At 40.0% G+C, this 12,087-nt stretch overlaps 1 protein-coding gene across 1 annotated transcript in view; it reads right to left on the bottom strand.

Moving 5' to 3' along the window:
* Positions 1-12,087, bottom strand: part of OCA2 (OCA2 melanosomal transmembrane protein) — a gene marked incomplete at its 5' end in the record, with an annotated part of 212,273 nt that overhangs the window by 86,533 nt on the left and 113,653 nt on the right. The window contains 2 exon segments of the mRNA NM_214094.2: positions 8,097-8,205; positions 11,824-11,881. Coding sequence (NP_999259.2) covers positions 8,097-8,205; positions 11,824-11,881 — 167 coding nt within the window.

Raw genomic sequence — 12,087 nt, 5'->3', positions numbered from 1 at the left:
GGATTGCAATATCCACACTACTATATATAAAATCTATAACCAACAAGGAACTACTACACGACACAAGGAACTATAGTCAATATCTTGTCATAACCTATAACAGAAGAGAATATAAATAAAGTGTGTGTGTGTGTATATATATATATATATATACACACAGTTATATATGTACACACACACATATATATATATCTGAATCACTTTACACCTGAAACAAACAGAGCACTGTGTCATCTATATTTCAATAAAAATTTCTAAAAAAGGAAAAATCATCAAACCTCAAGAGGAAAAACAAAAACAATAAATGAACAGAGAACAACAAAATCAAGGATTTGGAAGTCAGGGATTAAAATGACAATAAGTACATACTTATCAATAATTACTTTGAATGTCAATGGACTAAATGTTCCCATTGAAAGATACACAGGGTCAGATTGGATAAATAAATAAAAAAAAAAGAACCTACAACATACTGCCTACAAGAGATTCATTTCAGGGTGAAAGACACATAACGGACTGAAAGTGAAGAGATGAAAAAATATATTTCATGGAAAGGAAAATACAAGAAAGCAGTGATAGCAATATTCATATCAGACAAAATACAGTTTAAAACAAGTCTATAACAAAGGACAAAGGAGGACAGTATATAATGGTAAAGGGATCAGTAAAAGAAGAGGATATTATACACACTGACATAAATGTACCAAGTACAGAAACACCTAAATATATAAAGGAAATACTATCAGACATAAAGGAGAAAAATGGAAAAAATATAATAATAGTAGGGGACTTTAACACCCCCATTGACAGCAATGAACAGATCGTCCAGACAGAAAATCAATAAGGCAAGAGAGGTCCTAAATGACACAACAGAAAACTTGGACTTAATTGATATCTACAGGACATTACATTCCCTAAAACCAGAACACACATTCTTTTTAAGCACACATGGAATATTCTCTAGGATAGGTCACAAAACAAGCCCCCAAAATTTAAAGAAACAAAAATTACTTCAAGTTTCTTTTTGGGCCACTGTGGTATGAAATTAGAAATAAACTACAGAAAGGAAGATAGGAAAAGAAGAAACACATGGCGACTAAACAATGTGCTACTAAAAAAACCAATGGTACAATGATAAAAGCAAAGAAAAAACAAGAAAATACTTGAGACAAATGAAAAGGAAAACACAACTTTACAAAATCTATGGGATATAGTTAAAGCAGTTCTAAGAGAGAAGGTCATAGTGGCACAGGCCTTTCTTAAGAAAAAAGAAAAATCTCTAATAAACTAGCCTACCACCTAAAAGAATCAGAAAAAGAACAAACAAGACCCAAAGTCATAAGAAGGAAAGAAATAATAAAAACCAGAGAGGAAATAAAGAGGGAGTTAAAACACAGACAAGATCAATAAAACCAAGACCTAATATTTTGAAAAGAGAAACAAAATTGACAGACTTCTAGCCAGGCTCACCAAGAAAAAAAGAGAAGATCCCCAATAAAGAAAATAAGGAATGAACAAAGAGAAAAAACAACTGATACCGCAGAAACACCAAAAAATCATAAGGGAACACTATAAACAATTATATGCCAAGAAATTGGATAACCTAAAAGAAATGGACAAGTTTCTAGAAACAAACAGCCTCCCAAAATTGAGTAAAAAGTAAATTAATAATTTGAACAGATTAATCACTAAAGAGAAATAGGAACATGTAACAAAAAATACTCCCCGCAGATAAAAGTCCAGGACTGGACCGCTTTACTAGGGAATTCTACAAAACAAAGAACTTACAGTTATTCTCTAACTGTTCCACACAGCTGAAGAGGAAGAAATACTCCCAAACTTACTCTATAGGGCACCATCACCCTGATACAAAAACTAGATAAGGATACTACCAAAAAATAAAATTACAGACTAATAATATGCCATGTGTGCAGCCAAAAAAGAAAAAAAAAATTTACAGATCAGTATCTTTGATGAATATAGCTGCAAAAAATCCTCAATGAAATATTTGCAAGTCGAATCCAATAATACTTATGTTTTTATAAAGGCTTATTATACACAAGGATGAAGCTGGATTCAGTTCAGGGTCACAAGGATGAGTGAACAATTTATAGTCTTAGCAGCAGTTTATGACACTTCCTGTTGCTCCACATTCTCTCTCTAATATTCAGTGTCAGCCTTCAATTTTATCCATTTAGGTATGGATATAGTGGTAGCTTGTATTTTAGATTCACATTTTAGTGATGATTTCAGAGGTTAAGCACCTTTTCATAGGCTTAATTGGTAATTTCAATTATATTAATATCCTCTTTTGAAAAGTGTCTATTTAGGATTCCTGTCCATTTTCTATCTTTCTCTTATTGAAAGAGGTATTTTAAAATTTAAGTGATATTTCCTTTTAAATTTATTGACCATGTTTTACCATGTGGCCCCTGTGATCCTGGTCATAATTTCTTGGTTAGGAAAGAAAATTAACCCAACATGGGCCAATAAAACTCTTTACCAAGGAAGGTAGGATTCAAAACAGCCTTTCCTCAGGAGTTCCTGTTGTGGCACAGCAGAAACAAATCTGACTAGTATCCATGAGGATGTGGGTGTGATCCCCGGCCTCGCTCAGTGGGTTGCAGATTGAGCGTTGCTGTGAGCTGTGGTGTAGGTTATAGACAAGGCTCAGATCCTGCATTGCTGTGGCTGTGTTGTAGGCCAGCAGCTGCATCTCCAATTCAATCCCTAGCCTGGGAACGCCTATATGCCACAGGTGTGGCCCTAAAAATTTTAGACAACAAAAAAAATTTTTTTAAAAAAACTAAAACAGCCTTTCCTCTTTTTGTGGCTAAAATTGAGATCCCATAAATTGGGAAGCTAATGAGATAATCTCTCTGCCATGAGGAGAAAAAAGATAAGAAAATGGTTCATGGAGAAGCACAAGGCAATCGGAAGAGAACAAAGGTGCTTGGGGGACAGGAACCTACCCTCTGTCTGGATGTCCCCACCAGACCACTGTCCCTCAGAGTCTCCCAATTAGCCCAGTATCATTCTATTTGTCCCATATTTGGCTTAAGACTGATCAAGTAGATTGCTTTATTGGTAGCTAAAAATACTTTAACAAAGACAATAAAATTTCTTAACAAAGGGACGCTTAGGGCCTGACCACACGAGCAATTTTGAAATCATGTCAAGGAAATAATTACAGAAATATCTCTCAAGCTGAAATCTAAGCAAACATATTATGAGAGAACCTAGGGAGACACTGTGGACTAATTATCAAAGAAGGAGACCTAGAAAATTCCTAATCAAGGTTATAAGTTTTAAAGCCAAAGATAATATATATATATATATTTTTTTTTTTTTTTGTCCTTTTTGCTATTTCTTGGGCCGCTCCCGCGGCATATGGAGGTTCCCAGGCTAGGGGTCTAATCAGAGCTGTAGCCGCGGGCCTACGCCAGAGCCACAGCAATGTGGGATCCAAGCCACGTCTGCAACCTACACCACAGCTCAGGGCAACGCCGGATCGTTAACCCACTGAGCAAGGGCAGGGACCGAACCTGCAAACTCATGGTTCCTAGTCAGATTAGCTAACCACTATGCCACAATGGGAACTCCCAAAGATAATATTTTGAAGCCAGTTCACCTTAGTTTCATAATCAGTTATGCACAATTTTAAAATTTTAGAAAAGGAAATTTTCTTATGTTTTATGTCAAAATTCAACAAAACCTGATTTGAACTGAAATGAAGCTATTCGTGGCCATAATTTATCCCATTTTGTAGAAAATACTCAGGTTTCACTGCAGAAATATATACATATTTTAATTTTTATTAAACTAAAGTTGATCTACCTTCAATTTCTGTTGTACAGCAAAGTGACACAGCCACCCACACACACCCATTTTTTTTTCATTTTCCCTCAGATTCCTACTGCAGAAATGTTAATGCTTGGAGGGCAAGGTGCTGATGAATCCCCTAGGGGTGTTACATTATATACAATTCAGCATATACACTTAATTGTCTTTGTCAAATACAAACAAAATTACCTGAATTCTGAAACATAACTGGCACCAAGAATTTCATGTGGGGACAAGGGATCTATGTGTATACAAAAGCTGAGCAGTCTGGAGCTATTTCCAGTGTGTGTTTGAGATAAAGGTACACACTTACACACTGGGGAACTATCTCTTTGCCAGATGCATATGAATTGTGACCATGGCCCTCATTCATTTTTTTTTTCTTCACTGTTGTGCCACCTTTTGCACATCTTTGGGTCCCTCAAGGTTCTCCTGTCACTGACCAGAAGTCTGTGGCAGTGGCAAGCTCTGTATAAACTTGCCCTCCTATAGATGCTCCCTGACTTAGTCTGCCCTTGAGCCCACACCAACACCTGCTTCCAGCTGGGGCTCCTCTGCTGTGTGGCCTTTGATGCACTGCATTCATTAGTTGGCATTCCATGGGGAGGAACTTGGTTTGGACCAATGGATGATGGGCACCAATGGGTAAATTCTCCCTCTTTCACCCATACAACCCCATAGACAGTCCTGTGACACATCTCATATTTCTTCTCAGACAAACCTATGGGATAGAGTGACCAGTGACCCAAAGGGCAGCTAGATAATGATTCATACTTGTTTTGACTCATTCCCTTCACTAGTCTGCTTCTCTGTCCCTTCTACTCTCTGAGATCATAACCCCCAGTGAAGAACCCACACACATAGCTTTCTCTCCAGAGAACCCAGGATAAGTCAGTCACACCTAAAATTCTCAAAATAATAAAACTGTAACCTATAAGAATCAATATGAACTTTGGTCATGCATCCTATAAACCCTGTACCTACCAATGTATCAGGCATTAACATAAGGCACTGGGTAGAGAAAAGCTTAGACGAAATGGACCACGGCCCTTGAGTCTAGCTGGAGAGAGGGGTACCAGTTGGTGGAGTGGTAAACAAATAATTATAATAACATGTGAGTTCCATATTTAAGGCATGTCTGATCATGCAAAGTGCTGATGGGGACATAGTGCTGCTGGACCTCCCAAACACTACTGTGGTTGTGCTGAGTACCACAGTCACTCCGGAAAACGGTGCAGCAGCTTCTTTTAAAGCTAAACACTCACCATATGATCTAGCAGTCCCACACTTAGATAACTACCCAAAAGAAATAAAAGCAAGTTCACACAAATCATATCCACGAATGTTTGGAGTAGCTCTACTCACAATTACCAAAAACTGGAAGCAACCCAAATGTCCTTCAATGGGCAAGTGAATAAACAAACTGTGGTACATCTGTACCATGGAAGACTATTCAGCAACAAAAAGAATGAACTACTGATACCCACAGAAACAACTTTGATATGTCTGAAAGGCCTTGTGCTGAGGGAGAGAAGACAGTCCCAGAGGCTGTCTGATTCAATGTATGACATTATCCAAAAGACAAAACTACAGTGATGGAAAACAGATCAAGAGTCACCAGGATTAAGGTGGAAGGTGATACAAAAGAATAACACAAATAAATTTCAGGGTGAAAGGAACTATTCTGTAATCTGATTATGGTGGCAGTGATATAAATATACATTTTTGTTAAAGTTCACAGATTTCTGAATTTGAAGAGAAAAATCAAATTTACTCTATGATAATTTTTTAAAAATAAGAAGGAAAAAGAGAATGAGAGTCACTATTGTGTTTAGGTTACAATGCTTAAATAAAAGAATGTTTTATAAGGTTCCTCCTGTGGCACAGAGGTTTAAAGATCCAGCATTGTCTTTGTAGTGGCATGGGTTCGATCCACAGCCCGGCACAGTGAGTTGAAAGGATCTGGTATTGCTGCAGCTGTGGCATAGGCTGCAGATGCAGCTCAGATTTAGTCCCTGGTCCAGGAACTTCCATATGCTGCCAAAAAAAAAAATGTGTTATATGATGTCATGTTTTGTTACATGACATGACATAGTATTACATGACACCACATCATATTACATGATGTCGCATTTGTTACATGGTGTACCTTATATGACACCACCTCATCATATGCATTGGGTTATATGACATCTCACATTACATGATGCAGGTTGTGTGATAAGACATCACCTCATGTTATATGGCATCACACTGTTTTATGCTCAACTTACCAAGTGTATTATTTTCAAAACAGCATTTCACCAAAGATGAACGATCATATCTCTATCGTCTGAAGCCCTGGGGAGACCTTGCATTAATTTTGCCCCTGTTTCCAGTAAGAGAGCCACTATGTAACTCTAAGGAAACTGTATTTGGTTCAAAATATATGCTAATCAAACTTTTCTCCTAGTCAACCGAACTCTTTCCCATCATGCCGAATACACAATTATACAAATTATGTGTTTCAGGATCCTTAGATAAAGTCATTTGTACACAATCCTAACTGAAAACACCAGATTTAAAAGCAGAAACAAAATAAGCCCCTCATTCCCAGATGCAACAAACACATAAAAAGAGATATGACATCTCAGCAAAAAGCACAGACTTCTCAGACTAAAATGAAAAGTTTCATGGAAATCAAGATATTTGAAAGCCTATATATATGGTTAAAGAGGTGACTTTAAATTTTAAAAGTAATGTTATTTCTACAAAGACAACTGCCAAATGCTAACAAAACTGCATGCAAACTCCCAGATATTTTTTTAGTTTTAGTCACTGACATGGAGAACAGACTTGTGGTTGCCAAGCGAGAGGGGGAGGGAGTGGGAGGGAGTGGGAGTTTGGGGTTAGAACAAGTGTAAACTATTACATTTAGAATGGATACATAATAAGGTCCCACTGCACAGCACAGGGAAGCATTTCTAGTCTCTTGGGATAGACCATGATGGAAGATAAAATAAAAGAAATGTAGATACATGTATGACTGGGTCACTTTGTTGTACAGCAGAAATTGACACAACATTGTAAATCAACTATACTTTAATAAAAAAATTTAAATACATAAAATGCATGACATGTTCTTTTAAAGTGGAATTTCAAATAAAATTAGAAACAAAATAATCTGTGAACACCCAAAAGAATTAGCTAATGGAGCCCCTTTACCCACAAAACACAGTTTTATTGTATTGTTTGATCTTTAGAAATATAAAGATTTCTAGTGGCAGCCAAGAACCAAAGAAGCAATGTTGCGATTCAAATAACTAAGCCTGCTGGTGTTATCCATCTGTTTTACACAGGCAAGAGGCTTTGCTTTCTACAGAAGTTACATTCTTCAAGTGTTGCAGTAAATTGAATTTCTATAAAAAGATATCCAAAACATCTTAGCAGTGCTCACTTTTAAAGGAAAACCATACATAAAGCTTCTGGTTAAAGAAAATACTCCTTGACACCACCTCAAATTTAACTGTCTCATAAATCTATACTTTCACGTGAGGTGGGTTTTGAAAGGGGGTTAATTTTGTTTTAAATAATGACACCAATAGAAAGAATTATTAGTAAGTTAATAAGAAAGATCTAAGAAACATGGAAAATATTGGTGGAGAGTGGAAGAATGGTGAACTTAAAAAGATATCTGGTGAGCTCATTCTGCAAGATGGCCACATCTCAGGCAGGGATGGGCTATGCAACTCAGACCTTGAGAAAGTACAAAGTGAGAGATGTAAGAGAGGGAGAGCAAGAGAAGAAAAACCCGGGGGGCAGGTGGAAGAATGGAGTTCTGCTGCATAGGGAAAATGGATGCACCACCGAGTTAGGAGAAGACCAGTGTAGACTTCTTCTAGTTCTCTGGCCCTTTCACTAACAGTCTCATTTAATAATGATTAGGTCAGCTTGCACAAATCTTGGACTGTGGCCTTGCTGATATGACCTCTCAGCTATTTCTGGGGATGCTTCTCAGGTAACAGTTAGAAGATTTGATTTTCAAGTACGATAAAGATGATTCCATCCATCCTGCTCTTTCACTTTTGATGATAAACTCTGGAGGGGCTGAGGACCCACGCCCCTGAGATGTAATTTGCTCTCTCCCTCTCCTCCAGAAAACTATCCCTCTCAACCCTCCTCACTAGTGTCTGGGGACAGGCTTTGAAACCTTCCCTTCCAAGATACCCAAAACTCTGATATCACTTGAAAAGCTAACCCCAAATAAGACTCACCGAGATCAAGATGAACACCAGGGACAAAGGAATTGAGAAAGAACATGAAGATGACCAATCCCAGTACAGTCACGCATTTGGTGAGCAGAGTCCTGTCTGATATCCTGTGCTGGGAGAAAGGAGAACATGATTCAGTACTCAGCATGGTCTGATTCCCACGATGCGTCCACCACCCTACATGATCTAAATCACTACAAATTTCTCCTGATCACAAAAATAGAATGTCTTCAGCTTGTCTTTTTTTTTTTTTTTTTGGTCTCTTTGCCATTTCTTGGGCCACTCCCGTGGCATATGGAGGTTCCCAGGATAGGGGTCGAATCGGAGCTGTAGCAACTGACCTACGCCAGAGCCACAGCAACTCGGGATCTGAGCCGCGTCTGCAACCTACACCACAGCTCATGGCAACGCCGGATCATTAACCCACTGAGCAAGGGCAGGGATCGAACCCACAACCCCATGGTTCCTACTCGGATTCGTTAACCACTGAGCCACGACAGGAACTCCAGCTTGTCCTTTATTTTAAGGCTGAACCCATGGCATATGGACGTTCCCAGGCTAGGTGCTAAACTGGCCTATGCCACAGCCACAGCCACAGCAATGTGGGATCCGAGCCGCATCTGCGAAGGACACCACAGGTCATGGCAACGCCAGATCCTTAACCCACTGAGCAGGGCCAGGGATTGAACCCACATCCTCATGGATACTAGTTGGGTTCATTACTGCTGAGCCACAATGTAAACCCCTGGTACATCTTCAACTTGAAAGAAGGTGATAAGATAATGTGTTACAAGGAAAACTATACAGATTCAAGATGACAGTATTCAAAATCTTGAAATCAAAGACTATGAAAAATAACTACATTTAAAAAATAGTACAGTCCTTTTCTATGACACCTGACTAAACAGACTTTCAATATGACACAGAGATGCTAAGCTGTTTCCAGACCCATTGCCAATATTAGAGGAAACGTTGGCAGAGCCAACACATAACCTCCAGGAACCTGGCCCTTCAAGACATGCATTTTCAAGGGTACTGTGTGTTCAGAGCCTTTTCCTCTATCATGCAAATTCCTGCTCACATGGAACTGAAGTTAAAATGTTCTTACAACACACATGACTTCTGTTGAAGGCACTTAGCTATCCCCTGGTCATCAGAGGACACCCATGGAACCCTGCCCCAGGCATTTGGGGGTAAGAAGAGGTGCTCTGCAGCACCTTCATTAAACTTGGAGTTGCAGACCCCCTTCCAGTGGCCTGAGCCACAGGGAAAGTTCCCCAAAGGGTGCTGTACTCTGAGGGCCATAGCTGTGTGGGCCAGGGCAGGGAGCAAGGTCCGACAAGCTCACACGGATGCCTGTCCTAAGAGGACACCAACCAGGTTAACGAGGTCTAACTGCAAACATAGATAAGGCTATAAATATAGACTTACGTACAGGTAAAAGTAGATATGAACAAAGACAGTGGTGCTATGGGTAAGACATGGGTCTAGATGAAGAAAGAGATGTAGACATAGACACAGAGGTAGGTGTAGATAGGGGTAAAGATAAGGATATAGACATAGATGAGGACGTAAGTATGGGACAAGGTATAGAGACAGAGACAGATTTTCTTTCTTGGTCACACAGTTAAAGCTACTGACATAAAAACCACAAGCACATCCCTCTGTGTCACTGTGGCTCTGGCTGCCGTACCTAGCCCACTGTGCACAGCCATGGAGGCTGCCTCCAAAGCACCCATCCTCCTTCCCTGCCCACTGTCTAGGTTCACAGCCTAGACGGCCCCCACTCATCTTCCCCTCCCCTTCCAAGGAAGGCCAGTTTTGCTAGATAAGTCTGTGATGGAGAATGAGGAGGAGAGGGGTTTGGCACCTCACTGGATGGAGGCAGGACACGCCTTCCTTGCAGCCAGGTTAATCTTTGAGTCTGGGTATGCCTGTGGCCAACTCCAGGACTGGAAAGAGAGGGAGCAGGCAGGTCAAAGAACAAATCCATGGTACCAGGTGGTATAAAATGATCTGAAATTTGTGCTTATTTGTTATTTTGGGGTGGCTGTCAAATGCTCTCCTTTGGTTATCTGGGGTTACCATGGTGAGAAGCCTGAGGTACAATACAAGGACAGTGCCCAGCCCCTTCCACCTCTCCCCAGTCCTTGACCAGGTACACCAAGAGGTGCATAGTCTCTTCCCTAACCTGAAGTCAGAACTACACAGTCTAGAAAAGAAGGTGAGGTCTGCATAAACTTGAGGCCCAGAAAAGCATCACAGCCACACCTGTCTTCCCTAACCCTGACCGTCTGAATGGGACAGAGGTTGGGAAGAGAGACCCAAAGAACACGTTCCCGACCAGGACCCCAATGTTTAAATTTCCTTTAGGGGGTGGGAATGTAAATTGGTACAACCACTATGGAAAACAATATGGAGATAACTTAGAAAACTATATATATAATTCCATATGACCCAGCAATCCCACTCTTTGGCATATATCCGGATAAAACTTCCCTTGAAAAAGACACATTCACCCATATGTTCATTGCAGCACTATTCACAATAGCCAAGACATGGAAACAACCTAAATGTCCATCAACAGATGAATCAATTAAGAAGACAATGGAATACTACTCAGCCATAAGAATAAACAAAATAACACCATGTGCAGCAACATGGATGGAACTAGAGACTCATACTAAGTCAGAAAGAGAAAGACAAACACCTTATGATATCAGTTATATCTGGAATCTAACATATGGCACAAATGAACCTTTCCACAGAAAAGAAACTCAAGAACATGGAGAACGGACTTGTGGTTGCCAAGAGGGAGTGGGATATACTGGGAATTTGAGGTTAATAGATGCAAACTGCTGCCTTTGGAATGGATAAGCAATGAGATCCTGCTGTATAGCACTGGGAACTATATTTGGTCACTTATGATGAAGCATGATAATGTGAGAAAAAGAATATATACGTATGTGTGACTGGGTCACTTTGCTGTACAGTAGAAAATTGACAGAACACTGTAAGCCAGCTATAATGGGAAAAAATCATTAAAAAATAATAAATAAATAAATAAATTTCCTTTAGGGAAGGACAAAGTATCCCTATCATAATTAGAGAATAGTATTCAATCTCTCCCTAGGAAAGAAACTGCCCTGGTTTGAAATGACTTCTAGCCGATCTAGAGCAGAGCTGCCTTGGCTGGCAGAGGGGCACTATGTATCCTCAAGTGGGCTGAGAAATTCTACCAAGGAAGGAAAATGAACAAAATAACACCAAAGGAGCTTTGCTCCCTGAAGTCAGAGCTATATGACAGAAGACACACAACCCAACTCTGCCCCAAAAGGTGTTCCATCTAAGCAGCAGATTCCCCTCCTATCTTGGCCTCCATCCCCACATCTGCACAATAGGAATCACAGAGACCAGCCAACCTTCCCTTCAGCATGTTAACCACAGAACCTCTGCTGTACAACGAAGTGACTTAGTTATACATATATACATAGCCTTTCTTTTTCCAGATTCTTTACGGAACATTAAGAGTTAACTTTTCAATCTCTGGACAAAACGAGCCTACCATGTCTGGAAAATGTCCCCTTAACTCCTGAAAATAACCTACGTCTTATGCACAACTCCGGGAATAAAAGACAACTTTCAGTTGCAATGTGAAGCAAAGGGATCTCTCTTCTTCCAAAAGTAAGTCAGAAATTCCTGAGAAAAGAAATCACAGAAATCACAGTACCTTTTTCTGTAGCTCCTGGATATTGGTCTCCCAATTTTTATCTTCCTGGGAGATCTGTCTAAAAGAGGAAAGGGCAGACTCGTCATTTTCCTGGTGGCATTGAGCAATGAGGCCAGCAGGGTGGCTGCTGGAAGCACACAGCATGGCCTGGTGTGACGCCAGGTACAGCCACAGCGTGAGGCTGGCCTCGTCATTATGTATGGTTCCCTGGGGGAGCTGGGTTTGTGGACCGGGAAAGATGCTCACTGTGCATCCCCAAAGAAA

The sequence above is a fragment of the Sus scrofa genome, chromosome 15 (genome assembly GCF_000003025.6).
Source record: "Sus scrofa isolate TJ Tabasco breed Duroc chromosome 15, Sscrofa11.1, whole genome shotgun sequence".
Lineage (NCBI taxonomy): Eukaryota > Metazoa > Chordata > Mammalia > Artiodactyla > Suidae > Sus > Sus scrofa.
Note: the sequence above shows the minus strand (reverse complement) of the source record. Positions and strands in the feature narration are given on the sequence as shown.